The following is a 23,329-nucleotide window of genomic DNA, read 5'->3' as shown; positions in this document are numbered from 1 at the left end:
TTGGGGCTTGGTGCTGGCACTGTGAATCCACTGCTCCTGGTAGCCATTTTTCACTTTTTTTTTTCCTGTTTTGACAGGACAGAAAGAAATTGGGGGGAGGGGTCGAGCAGTCGCGGGGCAGGTTAAGTGCACGTCCGGGTTCAAGCCCCTTCACAAGTAGTGAAGCAGGTCTGCAGGTGTCTTTCTCCCTTTCTGTCTTCCCCTCTTCTCTTGATTTCTGTCTGTCCTATCCAACAACAACATCAATGGCAATAATAATAAGGGCACCAAAATGGGAAAAAGGCCTCCAGGAACAGTGGATTCTTCGCGAAGGCACCAAGCCCCAGCAATAATCCTGGAGGCAAAAGAGAGAGACTTATGCAAAGAGACTCATGCCTGAGGCTCCTAAGTCCCAGGTTCGATCCCCCACACCAACCCACCATTACCCAGAGCTGAGCAGTGCTCTGGTTAAGAGAGAGAGAGAGAGAGGACAGAGGAGCTAGAGCCCTGCTCAGTCCTAGCTTATGATGGTGCTGGGAATTGAACTTGGGAACTTAGAGCATCAGGCGTGACAGTTCCTTGCAGAACCATGATGCTGTCTCCCCAGACACTCCACTTTGATACAGGAGAGTGTTGGCAAGTTTGAGATGTTTTGAAAAGATCACAAAACACATGAAAAATGCTTGATGGACTGGGGCTGCCACCATCAAGGCTGGTCTGGAGCTGGTTTCTAAATCTGGCTCCTGTCCTAATTAATAAAGCAGTGGGGCTGGCGGACAGCATACTGGTTCTGCAAGTCTTTTATGCCTGAGGTGCTGAGTTCCCAGTTCAGTCCCCAGCACCACCATCAGCCAGGGCTGAGTTGTGCTCTTGGTCTCTCCATGTCTTTCTGTATTTCTCTTAAAAAAATTTTTTTTAATTAATTATTTATTGGGTAGAAACAGCCAGAAATCAAGAGGGACTGGGGAGAGAGAGACACCTGCAACTCTGCTTCACTACTTACAAAGCTTTCCCCGTGCAGGATGGGACCAGCTCAAACCCGAGTCCTTGTGCACTGTGATGTGTGTGCTCGGTCAGGTGCGCCACCACTGGCCCCTGTACTTTTCTATTTCAGTAAAATTATATATATATATATATATATATATATATATATGGCAGGGTAGATAACTTAGACAGCATAATGGTGATGTAGAGACTCTCATTCCTGAAGTTCCAAAATCCCAGGTTCAGTCCCTTGCACCACCATAAGCCAGAGCTGATTAGAGCACTGGTTAAAAAAAAAAAAAAAAAAAAAAAAAAAAATCCTAGTCAGGACCCACTGGTCCCCAAACTTGTTTATTTGGCACCCAAGAGGTGGTGCAGCGGCTAGAGCTTTGGACTTCAAAGCACCATGTTTGGAGTTCCATCCTGGGCATCACAGGTGCCAGAGTGATAATCTGGTTTCTAACTCTCCTATAAATAAATAAATCCTTTTTCATCTTTTTTTTTTTTTTTAATCTGTGGGGCTTGTTGCCACACAATGAATCCACCACTCCTGGCAGGCATCTTTTTCTTTCTTTTTTTTTGCCTCCAGGGTTATTGCTGAGGCTCAGTGCCTGCACCATGAATCCACTGCTCCTGGAGGCTATTTTTTTCCCCTTTTGTTGCCCTGGTTGTCTTATCGTTGTTGTAGTTATTATTATTGTTTTTATTGCTGTTGGGTAGGATAGAGAGAAATGCAGAGAGGGGGACAGAAAGACAGACACCTGCAGACCTGCTTCACCGCCTGTGAAGCGACTCCCCTGCAGGTGGGGAGCCGGGGGCTCGAACCGGGATCCTTATGCCGGTCCTTGTGCTTTGCGCCACGTGCGCTTAACCCACTGTGCTCCCACCCGACTCCCTGTCTTTCTCTTTCTTCCTGATACAGAGAAATAGGTGCAGGGCTGCAGGAGAAAGAGGCGTCTGCAGATCAGCCCCGTCACTTGTGGATCTTCCCCTCTCAGGTGGAAGGGGAGCTGGAACCTGAATCCTCCTGCACGGTAACTTGTGCTATTTATTGCTTGCACCACCGGTTGGCCTCAATAAATCTTTTTGAGAGACTTATTTATTTATGGGGGGCCAGGCAGAGGCGCACCTAGCTAAGCAAATATATTACCACGGGCAAAGACTCAGATTTGAATCCCCATTCCCTGCCTACAGGAGGGACACTTCACGAGCAGTGAAGCAGGTCTGCAGGTGTCTGTCTTTCTCCCTACGTCCCCCTTCCCTCCAGTTTCTCTCCGTTCTATCAAACACAATAGAAAGAGAAGGGCAAATGGCCGCTGAGAGCAGTGGATTCATAGTGCGGGAACTGAGCCCTAGTGAGAACCCCTGGGGGGGTAAACATTGTTGACATAAGAAAAGGAGAACCAGAGCATCTGTGAGAAAGAACCAGTCTTTCTGGTGAGGGGAGATACGCAATGAGACTCATGCCTGAGGCTCCAGAGTCCCAGGTTCAATCCCCTGCATCACCATAAGCCAGAGCTGAGCAGTGCGCTGGTAAAAATAATAATAAAACTTTCTCAAAAAGATTTTTTTACTGTAGGAGATCTAGAAGCAGAGCCTCGCTGTGGCATATGCCGTGTTCGGTTCAAACCTGGAACTTCGTGTTCATGGAACACCCAATGCCATATCCACAGAGTCACTTTTTGGGTGGCCAGACTTGTTAATGTAAAGCCTCCTTCCCGACCCGCCTTACCGCTTAGAGCCTCAGTTTGCCCTTGTAAAAGGAGAGGGTCGTTATCACCTGTGAATGCAGGACGTCATTTGCTGAGGGCGCAACCATGAAATTCTTTCACCTGTGCCCTGAACAGCCTGATGCCTGCGACTTGTTTCATTGTAGCCTTCCCATGTCATCTCTGTCAGGAGCAACAGTTTTGATTCCAAATACCTCTTTCTGCAACTAAGAATCAGTTTTCACCTATCAGTACTGGACCTCCCTTTGAGAGAGTAAAGTCGCAATGATTTATTCCAGTTGTCTATTAAGTACGTGCGAGGTCCTGCTTCAGCAACCTGTCCTTGGCACAGTGGGTAGATAAAGCGGTGTCGCGGAGGCTAGGCGGCGGCGCACCTGCTTAAGTGCACACACCACAGTGAGCTAACACCCGGGTTCGAGCCCCCGGCCCCCATCTGCAAGGGGAGCGGTTCACGAGTGGTGGAGCAGGGCTGCCGGTGTGTCTCTCCGTCTCTATCTTCCCTTCCCCTCAGTTTATCTGTTTCTATCCAATAATAAATACATAAAGTCCAAAAAAAAAAAAAAAATTGGGAGTCGGGCGGTAGCGCAGCGGGTTAAGCGCAGGTGGCCCAAGGCACAAGGACCGGCGTGAGGATCCCGGTTCGAGCCCCCGGCTCCCCACCTGCAGGGGAGTCGCTTCCCAGGCGGTGAAGCAGGTCTGCGGGTGTCTGTCTTTCTCTCCCCCCTCTCTGTCTTCCCCTCCTCTCTCCATGTCTCTCTGTCCTAGCCAACAACGACGGCAATAACCATAGTAAACAACAAAGGCAACAAGCAAATAATCGGCAGGGAGAGTTAAGGCGAGGCCTGGCGGCTTGCTGGGCAGGGACGAGGGTCTGGGGTGAGGTCGGCGTCCGTCGGGGCAGCTTTCCGCCTCAACATTTCCCGGGGCCTCGGCGGCCGGCCCCACTCGCTCCTCCGCCGCCGCCGCCGCCGCCGTGCCGGGACCCGGACTTGGGTGCGGCGCGAGGTTCTGCTTTGTGCTGGCGGGACTTGATTTTATTTCTATTTTTAATCTCCACTTCTTGGGTAGACACGGCCAGACCCCGAGAGGGAAGGGGGGGGGGGTGAGAGGCAGGGAGACAGACAGACGCCCGCAGCCCTGCGTCTCCACCCGTGAAGCTTTCCCCCTGCAGGTGGGGCCCGGGGGCTCGAACCCGGGTCCTTGTGCGCTCGACCAGGCGCGCCGCCACCCGGCCCCCGGCCCCTCACTTCTTTAAATATTTGTTTCCCCTTCTGTTGCCCTGGTGCTCATCGTTGTGGTTACGACTGTTACTGATGTCGTCATTGTTGGCCAGGACAGAGAGGCATGGAGAGAGGGGGAGACAGACAGACGGACAGACAGACAGACACCTGCGGCCCTGCCGCCCCCGCGCTCAGCGCGCCGCGCCCCCGGCCGTCCCGACGCGCGGCTTCCCCCCTCGGTCTTATTTACGTCCCCACTGGCTCGCGGGAGGGAAGGGGAGCCGCAGAGACCCGACCGACCCGGCGGCCCGGCGTCACCCCTCGCGCGGCCGCTCAGCTCTCGCGCGAACCTGCACTCGCGCCCCGCACGCGCCCTCGCGAGACCCCGAGCGCCGCCGTCGCCGACCGGTCTGCGCATGCGTGCGCCCTCGGCGGCCGGCTCCTTCCCGCGCAGGTCTCGCGAGACTCTGAGGGGGCTCGCTCTCCGGGATTTCCCGAGCGGAGGAGGCTCTCCCGCAGGCTCCTCCTCCAAGAGGCCGGCGGAGGGGCGGTGGGAGCGGGAGGCGGCGGCGGCCTCTCAGAGTCGCCTGGGGCGAGCCCGCCGCGGGCTTCCGTAGCGTCGCAGCGAGGCTGCGCGGAGCCGGCCCGAGGCGTCCCGGACGCGCGCGCGTTGCCGTGGAGACGAGGGCGTGACCGAGCCCGGTCCGCTGCGCGGGACGCCGGGAGCGCGCCTGAGGCGGGGGCGCGCGGGACGGAGCTGCCCCGCGAGAGCCGGGACCGCGACCCCGGCCGCCGCTTCTTCAGAGAGCTGGCCTCCGACGGGTGCCGTGGGGGGGGGGCCGCAGGCGGCGCTGTTTCGCTGGTGGGGGTCGCAGGCGATGCGGAGTCGGGACCTCGGGTGAGGGGTCGGGGTCGTAGGTGACGCGGGATCGCGGTCTCAGGTGAGGCGTTGGGGGATCGTAGGTGACGCGGGGTCGGGGTCTCAGGTGAGGGGTCGGGGTCGTAGGTGACGCGGGATCGGGGTCTCAGGTGAGCGGTCGGGGGATCGTAGGTGACGCGGGATCGGGGTCTCAGGTGAGGGGTCGGGGTCGTAGGTGACACGGGGTCGGGGGTCTCAGGTGAGGGGTCGGGGTCATAGGTGACGCTGGACCGGGGTCTCAGGTGAGGGGTCGGGGTCGTAGGTGACGCTGGATCGGGGTCTCAGGTGAGGGGTCGGGGTCGTAGGTGACGCTGGATCGGGGTCTCAGGTGAGGGGTCGGGGTCGTAGGTGACGCTGGATCGGGGTCTCAGGTGAGGGGTCGGGGTCGTAGGTGACGCTGGATCGCGGTCTCAGGTGAGCGGTCGGGGGATCGTAGGTGACGCGGGATCGCGGTCTCAGGTGAGGGGTCGGGGTCGTAGGTGACGCTGGATCGCGGTCTCAGGTGAGGAGTCGGGGTCGTAGGTGACGCGGGATCGCGGTCTCAGGTGAGCGGTCGGGGGGATCGTAGGTGACGCGGGATCGGGGTCTCAGGTGAGGGGTCGGGGTCGTAGGTGACGCGGGGTCGGGGTCGTAGGTGACGCGGGATCGCGGTCTCAGGTGAGCGGTTGGGGGATCGTAGGTGATGCGGGATCGGGGTCTCAGGTGAGGGGTCGGGGTCGTAGGTGACGCGGGATCGGGGTCTCATGTGAGCGGTCGGGGGATCGTAGGTGACGCGGGATCGGGGTCTCAGGTGAGGGGTCGGGATCGTAGGTGACGCGGGGTCGGGGTCTCAGGTGCGGCGTCGGGGGTTTCGGGTGCGGGGTCGAGGGTTTTGGTGACGCGGAGCAGGGCCTGTGGGCAGCGGGCCAGACGCTTCTCCGCCCCGCGCCCAGGGGAGATGGCTGCGGCTGTGCCTCGGCTTCCCCTCGGTCGCGGGCGGGTAGAGGACACCTGGGCTGGGCCTGGCCTTCACCGCCTGCACCGTGCGCGCGCGCGGAGGCTGAGTCCCGGCACGTCTGTCTGTCTGTCTTGTATACATACATATATATTTAATACCTATTTCTTCCCTTTTGTTGCCCTTGTTGTTCTATTGCTGTTGTAGTTATTGTTGTTGTTATTGCTGTTGTCGTTGTTGGCTAGGACAGAGAGAAACGGAGAGAGGAGGGGAAGACAGAGAGGGGGAGAGACAGACAGACACCTGCAGACCTGCTTCACCGCCTGTGAAGCGACTCCCCTGCAGGCGGGGAGCCGGGGGCTCGAACCGGGGATCCTTCCGCTGGTCCCTGCGCTTCGCGCCTCCTGCGCTTAACCCGCTGCGCCACCGCCCGACCCCCCGTATATATTTTTTGACCGGACAGAACGACAGAGAGAAACAGAAGGAGGGAGAGAGACAGACGCCTCCACCACCGCATCGGCACCCGTGAAGCTTCCCCTGCATGGGGGGGCCTGGGCTCGAACCCGGGGCCTTGCATTAGTGCGGACGCTCAACCAGGTGCAAAGTATGTTTGCTGTTTGGCCCGGGTTCACAGCTGTGGGCCGGCTTTTTCAGACAGAAGCGGCACAGCACCGCAGCTTCCTCCAGTGCAGTGGAGAGCAGGCCCGAACCTGGGTCCCATCGCGATAAAGTCGCACACTATGCAGGTGAGCTGTATTGCCGGCTCTCCTGTTTCTCTCTTTTAAAGATTCTAACTGGGACTAATGGCCTGTGTTAAATGCAGCCGTTGGGACACGGGTAAAATCTCTCGCCTTCCTGGAAAACACTTACCCCCAGCCTAGGTGGTCCTCCGGCCTCTCGCACCAACACCGAAACCCTCCCTCTCCCGGAGCCCTTTGCCGCGGTGCAGCTCGCCATCTTTTCTTCTTTCATAAATCCACAGTGGGACTCGGACCCTGCATGACGGGTCCGCTTCCCCCGGTGACCAAAGACAGAGAAGTTGAGAAGGGAGGGTACATAGAGAGGGAAAGAGGCAGAGACACACCTACAGCATTGCTTTCCTGCTTGGGACTCCCTCCTGCAGGTGGGGTCTGGGGACTTGAACCCAGGTCCTTGTATATGGTAACTTGTGCGCTTTTAAACCCCCCACTCTTTTTCTATCAGTCATTCATTTTTTGTTAGCGACTTAAGAATAATGTAGAAGCTCAAAAATTATTTATTTTGGACAGAGATAGAAATTGAGGAGGGAGTTGGGCGGTAGCGCAGCGGGTTGAGTGCAGGTGGTGAAAAGCGCAAGGACCGGCTTAAGGATCCTGATTCCAGCTTCCGGGAGTCGCTTCACAGGCAGTGAAGCAGGTCTGCAGGTGTCTGTCTTTCTCTTCCCCTCCTCTCTCCATTTCTCTCTGTCCTATCCAACAACGATGACATTAATAACAATAATAATAACTACAACAATAAAAAAAAAACAAGGGCAACAAAAGGGAAAATAAATAAAATCGAGAAGGAATGGGGGGAGAGAGACACACACCTGCAACCTTGCTTTATCACTTGTGAAACTTCCCCTTGCACGTCGGGACCGGGGGCTTGAACCTGTATCCTTGCACCCTGTAACACACATCCCTTCTGGTGTGCCACCACCTGGCCCCTTAAAGATACTTTCACATTTAGTATTAAAGACTTCTAGTAGGAAATTGCCCCGTGTGGCAGATAAACCTCTTTTTTTTGTTTTGTTACAGGCACCTTGTGCTCGCACGATCCACTGCTCTCAGTAGAAGTGCCCCCTCCCTCAGTCTCATTTAGAGAAAAAGGGAACACAGCACTGCTCCGTCTACCTAGCCCACTGGTGCCATGCATGGTGCTCTGTGGTATGGGGGCCTCATACCTGGGTCCCTGTGCACGCTAAGGTGTATTCTCTACTGGGTGAACTAGTTCCAGACCCCCAAATTTCCGTTCTTCTGATGTTATATATTGGGCTGTTGGAAAGTCATGGCTTATCCAACAATCCAATGTAAATAAGTAAGCATTCTTTTCTTTCTTTTCTTCTTCTTCTTCTTTTTTTTTTTAATTATTGCCACCAGGATTATCGCTGGGTTTGGTGCCTGCATTTTGAATCCACCCCTTCTGGTGGCTGTTTTTTTTTTAAGTTTTGCTGATATACATATATAATTTATTAATGAGAGGAATAGGAGAGAAAGAACCAGACATCACTCTGGTACATTTGCTGCCAGGGATTGAACTCAGGACCTCATGCTTGAGAGTCTGATGCTTTATCCACTGCACCACCTTTCAGACCACCATTTTTCCTTTTTTTTATTGGATAGGACAGAGAGAAATTGAGAGGGGAAGGGAAGATAGAGAAAAAAAGAAACACGTGCATTTCTGCTTCAAAACCCATGAAGCTTACCCTCCCCACAGGTGGGGACCAGGTGCTTGAACCCAGGTCCTTGCGCATTGAAATGCGTCCCACTGGGTACATCTGGAAGTAAGCATTCTATTTATTTATTTATTATTGGACAGAGACAGAGAGAAATTGGAAGGAGAGAGACAGAGAGACACCCGCAGCCCTGCTTCACCACTTGTGAAGCTTTCCCCCTGCAGGTGGGGACCGGGGGCTTGAACCCGGGTCCTTGTGCGCTGTAACGTGTGCACTTAACCAGATGCACCACCACCACCGGGCTCCTAGCGTGTTTTTTTAATTTGTTTCATTTTTGTCAAGTTTATGTTTACTCAGTAGCCTAGAGAAAGAAGTTGAGAAGGAAGAGAAGGTCGGGAGAGAGACACCTGCAGCACCGCCTCAGCACTCGGAAAGCTTCCCCTTGAGGTGGGCGCTGGGGGCTTGACCTAGGGCTTTATGCCTGGTAACTTGTACACTCAGCCGTTTGTGCCCCTGCCCGGCTCCAGTTTTGTTAGTCTTACACATTGTGCTCACTGCTAATCTGGGGAGAAGTAGTTAGCTCACACTTGTCCTTTCCTCACCAGTGTGGTTATGTGGCTACACTTCTGGTCTTTTATTATCATCCTATTTTTAGTTTGTTATTTATTGGATAGAGACAGAAATCGAGAGGGAAGGTGGAGAGGGGGAAAAGAGAGACACCAGTAACACTGCTTCACCACTCCTGAGACTTTGCCTCTGCAGAGAGGGACTGGGTTTTTTGGTTTTTTTTTTTAATTTTTATTTATTCTTTTGTTGCCCTTGTTTTATTGTTGTAGTTATTATTGTTGTCGTCGTTGGATAGGACAGAGAGAAATGGAGAGAGGAGGGGAAGACAGGGGGAGAGAAAGACAGACACCTGCAGACCTGCTTCACCGCCTGTGAAGCGACTCCCCTGCAGGTGGGGAGCCGGGATCCTTACACCGGCCCTTATGCTTTGCGCCACGTGCGCTTAACCCGCTGCGCTACCACCTGAGTTCCCTGGGGGGTTGTTTTTAAAACAGAGGGTTATAATTTGGGGAGACAGCATAGTGATTGTGCAAAATCACTTTGATTTTTTTTTTTGGTCCCGGCACTACCATAAACCAGAGTTGAGCAGTGCTCTGGCTTAAAGTTGAAAGAAAAACAAAAATGGAGAGAGAGACAGGAGACACAGCAGAATTGCTCCACTGCTGGTGAGGCTTTCTCTGCAGGTGCTTTCTACCAGGTGATCTATCTTGTCTTCCCCCACCCCCAGAATCATCTCCCCATGACAGTTGTAAGAGAGGGGTGTCCATTTTGTCTACTTCGTTGGTATTCCTCAGTATGGAGCCTGTAAGGGTAAGCTGCTTCTCCCCACCTAGCTGCTTTGCATTAGCCTGGACTCAGCTCTCATTTTATTGGGTGTCAGAAAAGTCATGACACTTTTGTGTAGGGAAACATAGCAAAAATATATCATGACTTTTCCAACAACCCAGTAGTTAGAGGGTAAAATTTCCCTTGGGGCTGGGAGATAGCTGGTCTGCTAGAGTGCACATTTTACCATGCACAAGGACCCAGGTTCAAGCCCCTGGTCACCATACGGGAGCATCACGCACAGGGGAAGCTTTGTAAGCAGTGCTGCAGTTACCCCTATCTTTGTGTCTTTCTCCTCTCTTTCTCATCCTTTTATCAAAGTAAAAATGGCCACCAGGAGTGGTGGAGCCCTCCTGTAAGCACTGAGCCCCAGCTATAACCCTGGTGAGGGAAAAAAGATCTATGTGTGATTTGTTGATACTGTGTATTGTGGATGTATTATATATATATATGTACAGACAGAGACACTGTTGATCTCCACTCTAATAGTACTCTGTCAAGGGAAAGTTTGAGGTCTGGGAGCATCATCTGAACAGAAAAAAACGTGCCTTTGGTAACCTTTCAAGTGTGACTCAGTTTCCTTTTTAGAAATAACAAAGACTTTAAAAGTTCATGTTAGGACTGAGAAGGTAGCATAGTGCTTATGCAAGCAACTTCCATGCCTGAGGCTCTGAGGTCCCAGGTCCAACCCTCAGCCCTATCATAAGCCAGGGTAGAGCAGGGCTCTGGTTACAGAGTGGCATATAACTCATCAGTCATGACTCCTAAGAGGGTTCTGCTAATAACTGTCTTATTCCACTTTTTCTTATAGTTAGAAGAGGAAGAGAAACGACTTGTTTCATTAAGACACACACGTCGAGCCCCTAGCTGAATCGAAAGGGCTTAAGCAAGGAATGGAGCGGAAGGCAGACTCCAGGTAAGTGATAAAACTTAACAAAACTCCCCCAAACACTGACATTATGGAACACGTAAAAATAATGATCCAGGGGGTCGGGCGGTAGCGTAGCGAGTTAAGTGCACATGGCATGAAACGCAAGGACTGGCATAGGGCTCCCCACCTGCAGGGGAGTCGCTTCGCAAACGGTGAAGCTGGTCTGCAGGTGTCTGTCTTTCTCTCCTCCTCTCTGTCTTCCCCTTCTCTCTCCATTTCTCTCTGTCCTGTCCAGGAGCAACAGCAATGATAGCAATAATAATACACACAATAATAAACACAATAAAAAAAAGGGCAACAAAGGGGGAAAAAAGTGGCCTCCAGGAGCAGTGGATTCCTGGTGTAGCAATAACCCTGGAGGCATCATGATCACAATAAAGATCCAGTGAAAAATTGTGTGTGAAAATGACAATGTTTTTTCCCCCCTAAATCATGAGTGATTTTCTCCCCATAATCATGAGTGATTAGATAGGAACTCTGGATAATGACTTTTTATTTTTTATTTTATTTTATTTTTTTAAATATTTATTTTATTTATTTATTCCCTTTTGTTGCCCTTGTTTTATTGTTGTAGTTATTATTGTTGTTGTCGTCGTTGTTGGATAGAACAGAGAGAAATGGAGAGAGGAGGGGAAGACAGAGAAGAGGAGAGAAAGACAGACACCTGCAGACCTGCTTCACCGCCTGTGAAGCGACTCCCCTGCAGGTGGGGAGCCGGGGTTCGAACCGGGATCCTTATGCCGGTCCTTGTGCTTTGCGCCACCTGCGCTTAACCCGCTGTGCTACAGCCCGACTCCCGGATAATGACTTTTTAAAGAAAAATTTTACTAATATGGTCCGGGAGGTGTCACAGTAGCTGGAGCCCAAGACTCTCAAGCATGAGGTCCTGAGTTCAGTCCCTGGCAGCACATGGACCAGAGTGATGTCTGGTTCTTTTTCTCCTTCTCTCTCCTATCTTTCTCATTAATAAGTAAAATAAAATCTTTAAAAAAATTTACTAATAAATAACGATAGGTGGAGGGGCTGGGTCAGGTGGTGTACCTGTTTGAGTGCATAGGTTACAGTGCACAAGGACCACCAGGGTTTGAGCCCCCAGCCCCTACCTGCAGGGGAAAAGCTTTGCGATTGGTGAAGCAGGGATGCAGGTGTCGCTCTGTCTCTCTCCCTCTGTATCACCGCTTTCTCTCACGATTTCTGGCTGTCTCTATCCAATAAATACATAAAGATAAAAAAAATAATAAAGGGGGGTATATAGCATAATGGTTATGCAAACAACTGTCATGCCTGAGGCTCTGAAGTCCCAGGTTCAATCCCCCACACCACCACAAGCCAGAGCTGACCAGTGCTCTGGTTAAAAAAAGAAGAAAAAAAAAAGAGAAGAGAAGAAAAGAAAAGAAAGTGATAGGTGAATAGAAAGAACCAGATATCACTCTGGTATATGTGCTACCAGGGATTGAACTTGGGACCTCATGCTTGAGAGTCTAATATTCTATCCACAGTGCCACCTCCCAGACTATGGATAATGGCTTTTGTGGTGTTGAGATTTTGGGTTTCACATTACATTTTCTTTCTTTTGTTTTATCTTTTTAAATTTATTTATTAGGGGATTCATGTTTTACATTTGACAGTAAATACAATAGTTTGTACATGCATAACATTTCTCTGTTTTCCACATAGCAATACAGCCCCCACTAGGTCCTCTGTCATTCTTCTTGGACATGTATTCCCCCCCCCCCCCATCCACCCACCCCACAGTCTTTTACTTTGGTGCAATACACCAAGTTGTTTTTAAAAATATATTTATTTTTCCTTTAGTTGACCTTGTTATTTTTTATTGTTGTAGTAGTAGTTGTTGTTGTTATTGATGTCATCATTATTGTTGGATAGGACAGATAGAAATGGAGAGAGGCAGGGAAGACAGGGGGAGAGAAAGACAGACACCTGCAGACCTGCTTCACCGCTTGTGAAGCGACTCCCCTGCAGGTGGGGAGCCGGGGGCTTGAACCGGGATCCTTACGCCGGTCTTTGCGCCATGTGCGCTTAACTCATTGTGCTACCATCCGACTCCCACCAATTTTTTTTTTTAAGTATTTTATTTATTTTATTTTTGAGTGATGCAGAGAGAGAAAGACACAGAGAAACACCAGAGCACTGCTCAGCTCTGGCATGTGATGGTGGTGCGGAGGATTGAACCTGGGACTTCTGAGCCTCAGGCATGATAGACTCTTTGCATAACCATTATACTATCTACCCCAGTTCTTTTGTTTTATCTTTTTTCTTCTCCTCCTCCTGCTTTCTTTTTCCTTCTTCCTTTGCTTTTTTTCTCTTCCTCCTCTTCCTTTTTCTTTTTCATCCTTCCTTCATTGTGGTGCCTTAGGCATATAAGTCATTTTGCATAACCACTATGCTACTACCCAACCTAAAATGAATTTTTAATTAAGTAATTTATTGATGTATGCATTTATGGGGGGGAGCAAATAGAGACCAGAGCACTGCTCAGCTGTGGCGTGTGGTGGTTGGGGATTGAACCTGGGACCTCAGAGCCTAAGCATCAGAGTCTTTTGCATACCATTATGCTGTGTCCCTAACCCAGCCCAACCCAAAATACTTTTTTTTTTTTTTTTACCAGAGCACTGCTGAGCTCTGGGTCATGGTGGTGTGGGGATTGAACCTGGGACTTTGGAGCCTCGGGCATGAGAGTCTTTTTGCTGAACTATTATGCTGTCTACCCCCGCCCCCAAAATACATTTTTTAATATTTATTTATTATTTATTTATTCACTTTTGTTGTCCTTGTTGTTTTACTGTTGTAGTTATTATTGATGTCGTTGTTGTTGGATAGGACAGAAAGAAATGGAGAGAGGAGGGGAAGACAGAGAAGGGGAGAGAAAGACAGACACCTGCAGACCTGCTTCACCGCCTGTGAAGCGACTCCCCTGCAGGTGGAGACCCAGGGGCTTGAACCGGGATCCTTATGCCGGTCCTTGCGCTTTGCGCCACCTGCACTTAACCTGCTGTGCTACCGCCTGACTCCCAAAATGCATTTTCTAGGCCATGTGTTATAGTAAAAAACCATTGTGAGTATGTGAAAATAGCCATTATTAAAATTCTTTTTTTTTTTTTTTTTTTTTTCATTATTAAAATTCTGATGTAGTCACCCAAGAGGTGGCACGTGGATAAAGTACTGGGCCCTCAGGTATGATATCCTGACTTCAGTCTCTGGTTATATATTCCTGAGAGATGCTCTGCTTCTTTTTTTTGTTTCCAGGTTTATTGCTGGGACTTGGTGCCTGCACCACGAACCCACTGCTCCTGGAGGCCACTTTTTCCCTCTTTTGTTGCCCTTGTTGTGGTTATCTTTATTGCTGTTGATGTCATTCGTTGTTGGATAGGACAGAGAGAAATGGAGAGAGGAGGGGAAGACAGAGGGGGAGAGAAAGACAGACACCTGCAGACCTGCTTCACCACCTGTGAAGCGACTCCCCTGCAGGTGGGGAGCCGGGGGCTCAAACCCGGATCCTTACACCGGTCCTTGTGCTTTGCGCCACATGCACTTAACCTGCTGCGCTACTGCCCGGCCCCCTGGTGGTTCTTTTTTTTTTTTTTTTTTAAAGATTTTATTTATGGGGGCTGGGTGGTGGTGCACTTAGTTGAACGCACATGTTACAGTGCACAAGGACCCAGGTTCAAGCCACTGGTCCCTACATGCAGGGGGAAAACTTCATGAGTGGTGAAGGAGGGCTGCAGGTATCTCTCTGTCTCTCTCCTCTATCCCCACCTCCCTCTCAATTTCTGGCTGTCTCTATCCATAAAATAAAGATAAATAAATAAAAAAAAAGATGTTATTGGGGGTCGGGCGGTAGTGCAGTGGGTTAGGCTCACGTGGCTCAAAGTGCAAGGACTGGTGTAAGGATCCCGGTTCGAGACCCAGGCTCCCCCCCTGCAGGGGAGTCGCTTCTCAGGCGGTGAAGCAGGTCTGTAGGTGTCTGTCTTTCTCTCCCCCTCTCTGTCTTCCCCTCCTCTCTCCATTTCTTTCTGTCCTATCCAACAACAAGGACATCAATGACAACAACAATAATAACCACAACAACGATAAAACAAGGGCACCAAAAGGGGAAAAAAAAAAGGCCTCCAGGAGCAGTGGATTCATGGTGCAGGCACTGAGCCTAGCAATAACCCTGGAGGCAAAAACAAAAAAGAGATTTTATTTATTCATGAAAAAGATAGGAGGAGAGAGAACCAGACATCACACTGGTACATGAGCTGCCAGGGATTAAACTCTGGACCTCACGCTGGAAAGTGCTCTATCCACTGTGCCACCTTCTGGACTCCGGTTCTCTTTCCCTCTCAAATACTATTTATTCAATTTCCTTCCTTTTTAAAAATTTTGTTATGGGTAGACGGGTGGTAGCGCAGCGGGTTAAGCACACGTGGCACTAAGTGCAAGGATCCCCTGTTCGAGCCCCCGGCTCCGCACTTGCAGGGGAGTCACTTCACAGGCGGTGAAGCATCTGCAGGTGTCTGTCTTTCTCTCCCCCTCTGTCTTCCCTCCTGTCTCTATTTCTCTCTGTCCTATCCAACAACGATGACTTCAACAACAATAAAACAAGGGCAACAGAAGGGAAAATAAATAAATAAATAAATAAATAAATATATATATATTGAAAAAAATTTTTTTGTTATGATACAAAAGTAGGGTAGAGAGAGAGAAAGAGACACCTGAAGTCTGCTCCACTGCTCATGAAGTTTCCTCCTGCGGGTGGGGACTGGGGACTCAAACTTGGGGCCTTGCCCATGATAAGGGCACTTTTCTGGTGTGCCTAGCCCCTTCAAATGTCTTATTTATTTTTATTGCCATCAGGACTTGGTGCTTACACAACTAATCCACTATTTCCAACAGCCACGATTTCCCATTTATTTATTTATTTTTGATAGGACAGAGCGTAATTTAGAGGGGAGTGGGAGATAGGGAGAGAGACAAAGAGATTGAACCTGAGCCATGTTCTGTCTATGCCATGCAGGACAGTTATACCAGCGTCTTCACTCCAGTTCAACAGCACTAGCTCTACCTCTGCTTTTCCTTCTATGTTGTAAATGACAGTCTCATCTGTTTTCTGAAATGTCATTAGAGGCAGAAAGTTCTTGGTTAGCACAAGGATATAGTTTCCTATTGAAATAAAAGGCAGGTGTGGTCCGGGAGGTTGTGCAGTGGCTAAGGCACTAGACTCTCAAGCATGAGGTCCTGAGTTCGATCCCCGGCAGCACATGTACCAGAGTGATGGCTGGTTCTTCCTCTTGAATAAATAAATCTTTCTTTACATAAATAAATAATCTTTAAAAAAAAAAGAAATAAAAGTCAGGGAGGCCGGCAGGTAGTACAGCAGGTTAAGTGCACATGACTTAAAGCAAGGATCCTGGTTCAAACTCCTAGCTCCCCACCTGGAAGGGGGGGGGGGGGTCGCTTCATAAGCAGTGAAACAGGTATGCCGGTGTCTGTTTATCTCTCTCCACTCCGTCTCCCCCATCTCCATTTCTTTCTTTTCTTTTTTCTTTTTCTTTTTTTTTTTAACAAGAGCACTACTCTGCTCTGGCTTAATGGTGGTACAGGGGATTGAACCTGGAACTTTGGAGTCTCAGGAACGAGAGTCTCTTTGTAGAACCATTATGCTATCTACCCCGCCCCCCTCCCTCCATTTCTCTCCATCACATCCAACAACAACAATAGCATTGGCAACAAAACAATAACAATGACAACGACAAATAGAAAAATGGCCTCTAGAAGCAGTGGGTTCCTGGTGCAGGCACCAAGCCCCAGCAATAACCCTGGGGAGGCAAAAAAAAGTCAAGGCTGGGGAGCCAGTATAATGGTTCTGCTGAAGACTTTCATGCCTGAGGCCCTGAGGTCCTGGGTTCAGTCCCCAGCACCAGCTATAAGCTAGAGCTGAGCAGTGCTCTGGCTTACATTGTGTAAAGATCATGTGTAATAGCTATTTATTTATTTATTTATTTATTTTGGGTATAATAGGACCTTTTCTTTTTTTAATTATTTTTTATTTATTCCCTTTTGTTTCCCTTGTTGTTTTATTGTAGTTATTATTGTTGTTGGATAGGACAGAGAGAAATGGAGAGAGGAGGGGAAGACAGAGGGGGAGAGAAAGACAGACACCTGCAGACCTGCTTCACCGCCTGTGAAGCGACTCCCCTGCAGGTGGGGAGCCAGGGTCTGGAACCAGGATCCTTATGCCAGTCCTTGCGCTTTGTACCACCCACACTTAACCTGCTGTACTACCGCCCGACTCCCCATGGGATCTGTTTCTAAGCTGCAAATGACCACTTTAACATGACCCTCTAGAAGAGCGCGCTTGCACTGGTGATCCCAGAGCCAGTGTGAAACCCAGAAGTGCCGTCTTTGTGACTGCAGGCATTTTCTTGGAAAGTGACCTGCTGATTGACCTTGAAGCTTAGATACTGATCTCAGTGTCCTCTTCATTTTGCATGTATTGTTGAGAGTCATTCACGTCACATGCAGACATGATATATCTTTCCTTTCCCCGTCAAACTTTAGGCCTTGTAGGGATACTGCCGCTAAGAAGCCCTGTTGCCCAAAGCCCCTGTCCAGTAAGAAGTTTCCTGCCATCCCAGGGGCCCGGAGCGAGCGTCCTCGGAGCAGTGCTGTGGCGCAGCGCCCTGCCTGTCCAGTGTGGCCCCGGCGGGCCCGGGTACGGGAGCTGCGTGTCAGGTGGGCATGCTTACCCCTGCTGGTTCCCACGCGATCGTCTCCTCCTCCTCGGGGAGACATGGATGTCTGCGACTCACACAGTGTGCTCAGGGAAGGGGCTGCAGACGTGCGGGCTGTCACTGAGTCCTTTCATTCACATCCTCCACTTGAGCTCCACAGTGTGAGTTCTGGAGGGTCTCCCAGAAGTCTAAGCAGGGTCCACAAAAAAACGATGATTTCTGAGCTAGGAGCTACCATAGCGGATTTGCAAAAATACTTCCATGCTTGAGGCACCAAAGGTTCAATCCCTAGCACCACCATAAGCCAGAGCTGAGCAGTGCTTTAAAACGAAAGTGGGGACCAGGCGGTAGCCCACTGGGCTAAGCGCACATGGTAAGAGGCTCAAGGACTGGTGAAAGGATCCTGCACGGGGTGGGGGTGGGTTGCTTCACCAGCAGTGAGGCAGATCTTAAGGTGTATACCTTTCCCTCCCCCTCTCTGTCTTCCCCTCCCCTCTCAACTTCTCTCTGTCCTATCCAAAAAAATTAATTGAAAAAATAGCCACAGGAGCAGTGGATTTGTAGTGCAGGCACCAAGCCCCAGCGATAACCCTGGAGGCAAAAAAAAAAAAAAAAAAGCAGAGGGGATGGGATACAGAACTCTGGTGATGGGAAATGTGTGGGATTTTATTCCCCTTAGCCTATGGTTTTGCCGATATTTTCTATTTTATAAATTTAAAAAGTTAAAAAAAAAGAAAGAGTGATACCTTCCTGCTCCTGTTTTATGGGATAGAGACAGAAATCAAGAGGAAGGGGGAGATAGGGAGAGCACTGCTTCCCTGCTCATGAAGCTCCCCCTGCAGGCGGGCCCTGGGTCCCCGTGGCATGAACCTGGATCCTTATGCATGGTAATGTGTGGGCTTAATGAGGTGCTCCACCGCCTGGCCCCTTTCTTGCTGCTCTTGATCAGCTCTCAGAGGTCCATTTGTTCCCCTCAGCAGAACTGGCAGGTGCCCACTGACCTGCTGTGATGCCGGATGCTGAGCGCACAGAGCTGGGCCTTCCTGGGTTGGGGCCTCATGCAAGTGCTGGTTGGACAAGCATGACTTGGAGGGGCTTGCAAAGTAGATCACTTAGCTCTGAAGGACGCTTTGGCATTGTGGGCTCTTTCACTCTTTGCTTCTCTGTTCCTATCTAAGCAGAGAAGTATAAGGAGGCTGTAGTATCATGGAGGCATGTGATAAGAATAGCATCATTGAGAGTCGGGCGGTAGCGCAGCGGGTTAAGCTCAGGTGGTGCAATGCACAAGGACCGGAAGGACCGGCGTAAGGATCCCGGTTCGAGCCCCCGGCTCCCCACCTGTAGGGGAGTCACTTCACAGGCGGTGAAGCAGGTCTGCAGGTGTCTGTCTTTCTCTCCCCCTCTCTGTCTTCCCCTCCTCTCTCCATTTCTCTCTGTCCTAGCCAACAACGAACAACATCAACAACAACAATAACTACAAAAAAGGGGGCAACAAAAGGGGGGAAAAGGCAAATTAAAATAAGTAAATAATAAAAAATAGCCTGCTTGATAACAGCTGTATGAATCTGTCCCTCCTCTTGGTCTGTCTGATGTGAGATGACGGTGATTTACCATTTGACTCTCACAAGCATCTCCCTCCGGGCCCTTAAAGATTTCCCTTTTACAGAAAACTGAGGTGCCAGGGAACTAGCACAGTGGCAGCACCCTGGGACATCTCTTTGGCACTTGTGATGCTGAGTATTGAACTAGGGACCTCATGCTTCAAATTCCAGTTCTCTTACCACTGTACCACCTCCCAGGCTGTGCATACTAGACTTTCATATTTAGAAGTTCAGAAATCTCGGATTCAATCTCCAGCACCCCCTAACCCGGCATTGCTCTGGTCTCTGTCTCAAACACACACAGATACATGCTAATAATAAGGAATGTATTGTGCTTGCTTCAGCAGTACATGGACTAACTTTCTGAGTTACACAAACATTAGCATGGCCACTATACTAGGGTGACCTGCAAATTCATGAAATATCCCATATATGTTTTTTTTTGTTGTTTTTGCCTCCAGGGTTATCACTGGGGCTCGGTGCACCACCAATCCACTGCTCCTGGAGGCCATTTTTTGCCCATTTTTTGTTGCCCTTGTTGTCGTTACTGTTATTGTTGCCACTGCTGTTGTTGTTGTTGGATAGGACAGAGAGAAATTGAGAGAGGAGAGGAGACAGAAAGGGAGAGAGAAAGACACCTGCAGACCTGCTTCATGCCTGTGAAGCGACTCCCCCTGCAGGTGGGGAACCGGGGCTCGAACCAGGATCCTTGTACCGGTCCCTGTGCTCCACACAACATGTGCTTAACCTGCTGTGTTACCGCCCGACCCCCTGTTTGTTTGTGTTAATGAGAGCACTGCTCTGCTCTCATTTATGGTGGTACTGGGGGTTGAATGTGGGACTTTGGAGTCTCAGATATGAAAGGTTTTTTTGTTTGTTTGTTTGTTTTTTCAAAACCACTGTGCTATCTCCACGGCCCATGGTCTCTATTAAAAAAAATAAAAAGTGTTCCTTTTTCAAAAAATAAATAAATAAAAAGCCCCTATTAGAAAATGAAAGGCAGTAGACCAACGAGGTTTTATAATATGTATGCCCTTTGTTTCCTTCTTGTAGGTGTGTGGCCAGGAAGTTCTTGTATTTGTGGATTCGGAAGACTTTCGGAAGAGTGCCCCCCTCCAAAGCCAGGTAGTAGTCACTGAGATCACATTTCCAGAGTTCACTCTGGTTTATTTGTTTTTAATATTTATTTATTCCCTTTTGTTGCCCTTGTTGTTTTATTATTGGAGTTATTGTTGTTGTTGGATAGGACAGAGAGTAATGGGGAAGACAGAGGGGGGAGAGAAAGACAGACACCTGCAGACCTGCTTCATCGCCTGTGAAGCGACTCCCCTGCAGGTGGGGAGCTGGGGGGCTCGAGCCAGGATCCTTATGCCAATCCTTGGCTTTGCGCCACCTGCACTTAACCCACTGTGCTAACGCCCAAATCCCTGTTTTAAATTTTTTTTTAAAGATCTTACTTATTGATTGATGAGAAAGATAGAAGAGAGAGAAAGAACCAGACATCACTCTGGTACATGTGTTGCCAGGACTTGAAGTCAGGACCTCATGCTTGAGAGTCAAGCGCTTTATCCACTGCGCCACCTCCTAGACCACTGTTATTTTAATTTTTAAAAGAATATATATATTGGATAGAGACAGCCAGAAATTGAGAGGAAGGTGGAGATAGAGAAGGAGAGAGACAGAGACACCTGCAGCCCTGCTTCACCACTCACAAAGCTTTCCCCCTGCAGGTGGGGACTGGGGGCTCAAACCTGGGTCCTTTCTCATTGTAACATGTGCTCAGTCAGCTGTGCCACCACTGGGCCCTCACCGTGGTGGTGTTGTTTAAGCCCTTAGCAGGTGTCCACGTTCCACCCTGCCCTTCTCCCGGCTTGGAATATCTAGGTGACTCCCCAACCACGTCTCCTGGTTTTGCACAGCCACACCAGCCTCAGCTGTGCTGTCTCTCTCTGCTTAAAGAGAACAAAGGCCTTGTGCAATCAGGATGAGCCAGTGAAATCCCGGGGGCAGAAAACGAGAGAGAAAGTGCACGGCACAGAAGCTTTCCGTCGCATTGGGAGCTTCACCACTCCAGGCTGACTCCATGTTGATGTTCATGGGGCCGCTCTTTGATGTCTGTAAGGATGCCTCTCTACACTGAACCATTCGGTGCTGTTGGTGCTGGGGGAGTCTTCTAACTTCATGAATTAGGTTCTCAGACCAGGGAGGTCACATAGTGGTTATAAATTGGAGTTCTCTTAGGGTTACTAAACTGAACCAAAATGGCCACAGAACTAGTCAAGGAAAAGGAAACCGGTCAAGCATTGGATTTGTGCTGGTACTGAGCTACAGCCATAATCCTGGTAGAAAAAAAACATCAGTCAAGGTGTATACGTGACTGCTATGCTGTATTCCCAGCACCCCAGAAACAGAGTATGTGTCTGCAGATAAGGCAGTCTTAGATGCGAGGTATCCACCTGGCTTCTCAAGAGACTTACGTGGCCGGGGAGGCGGTATGGTGGATGAGTTTGATCCCTGGTGGCACCGAAAGAGCTGTTCTGGTTCTCTTTCTCTTTAGTTAAGATTTTGCCCATGTTCAGCGGAGAAGCAGTTAACAGAAGCCAGACCTCTCCCACCTTCTGCACCCCATAATGATCCTGGGTCCATACTCCCAGAGAGAGAAAAAATAGGAAAGCTGTCAGGGAGGGGATGAGATATGGGGCTCTGGTGGTGGAAATTGTGTGGAATTGTAACCCTCTTATCCTATGTCTTGTTAATATTTCTTTTCTATCTTTTTTTTTTTTTTTTTTTACTTTGGAGCCTCAGGCATGAGAGTCTATTTGCATAACCATTATGCTATCTACCCTCTGCCTTTTTTAGACTTTATTAATTAGTGAGAAAGATAGGAGAGAGAGGAAGAACCAGACATCACTCTGGTACATGTGCTGCCGGGGATTGAACTCAGGACCTCATGCTTGAGAATCCAGTGCTATATCCATTGCACCACTTCCGGGACCACTCTTATCAATATTTTCATTTTATAAACTAAAAAAAAAAAAACAAACTGCCAGAATTTCTGCCTGATTGGGGAAGTACTTGAAACAATCTTATCTCCATTTCTACTGCTTAGTTTACCAATCTTTCTCCATTGTTAGCTGATGGCCCTGCTTCTTCTTTTTTTTTTTTTCCCCATTTCCTTTTCTTTTTTTATTTTTACCAGAGCACTGCTTAGCTCTGGTTTATGGTAGTGCTAGAGATTGAATTTGCAGCTTTGGGGCATCAGGCCTTAAAGGCTTTATTATTTTTTAAATTTTTATTTATTTTATTTTTGAGAGAGAGAGACAGAGAGAAAATACCAGAGCCCTGCTCAGCTCTGGCTTATGGTGGTACAGGGGATTGAACCTGGGACTCAGGAGCCTCAGGCCTGACCATTATGCTATGTCCCCCACTCGGCTTCTTCTTTCCTTAAGAAAACAAGCAGCGGAAGAGACCTCCCCACACCCCTCCGTTTGCTCCCTGCCCCATCTGCTGTCAAAGACTTGCTTCCTCTACTCTGAGGCCAGGCGGTCCCTGCTCCTGGCTGTGCCAGAGTCCTGGACTTGCACACCGCACATCCACACATGCCCCTCGGCCCCTCGTACCTCCAAAGCTCCACACTAGCGGGATCTTCCTCCCTCCCCGACATGCTCGCTGGCAGCAGAGCAGTGCTGCTATTCTCTGCTACTGCGGCTGCTGGCTGTCCTTCACTCCCCTTGCACACCATCTCCTGGCCACGTCCAGCGTGCCCAGCAGCTCTTCCTGGGCCTTCTGAGAGACTGCACAGGGGCTCTGCAAAGACCTGCGAGCCTCATGATACTGCACAGCGAGCCACGCTTTGAGGCGCGGTGGCAACACAGAGCAGGCTGGGGAGCCGGCGGCAGCTCCTCCGTCACTACTGTGTCTTTTCTCCCACCTCCCTAGGTGTTACTATGAGCAGAGACTGCTCCGGAAGGTCTTTGAAGAATGGAAGGAAGAGTGGTGGGTCTGCCATCAGGAGTGGAAGCTGAGTGTCAGAGCTGACTGCCACTACAGGTCAGGTTTCCTGCTGGGTCACTTTTACTGTGTCTTGATGCACTTTCTCTTTTTCTTTACATTCTTTTGCTGAGACCTCAAAGCTACAAGGTTCCACTCCTCACAGGAGGCTGTTGTAAATTCACAATTTGTTGCTGAGGAAGACAGATTGGGCGGGGGGAGGACGTGAACCGGAGTATCACTCTGGCCTGTTCAGTGCCAGGGATTGAACTCAGGACTTTATGCTTGAGAGTCCAATCCTTTATTTGCAGCACCGCCTCCCAGACCCCCTCTTTTTTTTTTTAGATATTTGTCCACAATAGCTTGTTTTTGTTTTTAACTATTCCTGATACTTTCTTATATTCCTTCTGTTTTAATCTTTATTAATTATTGGATAGAGACAGAATTGAGAGGAGAAGAGAGGAGGAGATAGAGAGGGAAGGAGACAGAGAGACACTTG

At 49.6% G+C, this 23,329-nt stretch overlaps 1 protein-coding gene across 7 annotated transcripts in view; it reads left to right on the top strand.

The window, feature by feature from the left end:
- Nucleotides 1–4,513: 4,513 nt before the first annotated feature.
- SFI1 (SFI1 centrin binding protein) overlaps nt 4,514–23,329 on the top strand; it is a 47,402-nt gene continuing 28,586 nt past the window's right edge. For 3 of the 7 annotated variants that reach the window (XM_060192765.1, XM_060192762.1, XM_060192767.1), the window contains exons 1-5: nt 4,514–4,811; nt 10,383–10,487; nt 17,067–17,240; nt 19,894–19,965; nt 22,780–22,890. In XM_060192765.1, coding sequence (XP_060048748.1) covers nt 10,465–10,487; nt 17,067–17,240; nt 19,894–19,965; nt 22,780–22,890 — 380 coding nt within the window. In that variant the 5' untranslated portion in view covers nt 4,514–4,811; nt 10,383–10,464. Of the gene's footprint in view, nt 4,812–5,652; nt 5,666–10,382; nt 10,488–17,066; nt 17,241–19,893; nt 19,966–22,779; nt 22,891–23,329 lie in introns of those variants that run through there. The other 4 variants (XM_060192764.1, XM_060192760.1, XM_060192766.1 and 1 more) reach the window with 2 other exon arrangements.

This window comes from Erinaceus europaeus, chromosome 6, assembly GCF_950295315.1.
Source record: "Erinaceus europaeus chromosome 6, mEriEur2.1, whole genome shotgun sequence".
Classification (NCBI taxonomy): Eukaryota; Metazoa; Chordata; class Mammalia; order Eulipotyphla; family Erinaceidae; genus Erinaceus; species Erinaceus europaeus.
This window is presented reverse-complemented; position numbering and strand designations above follow the sequence as displayed.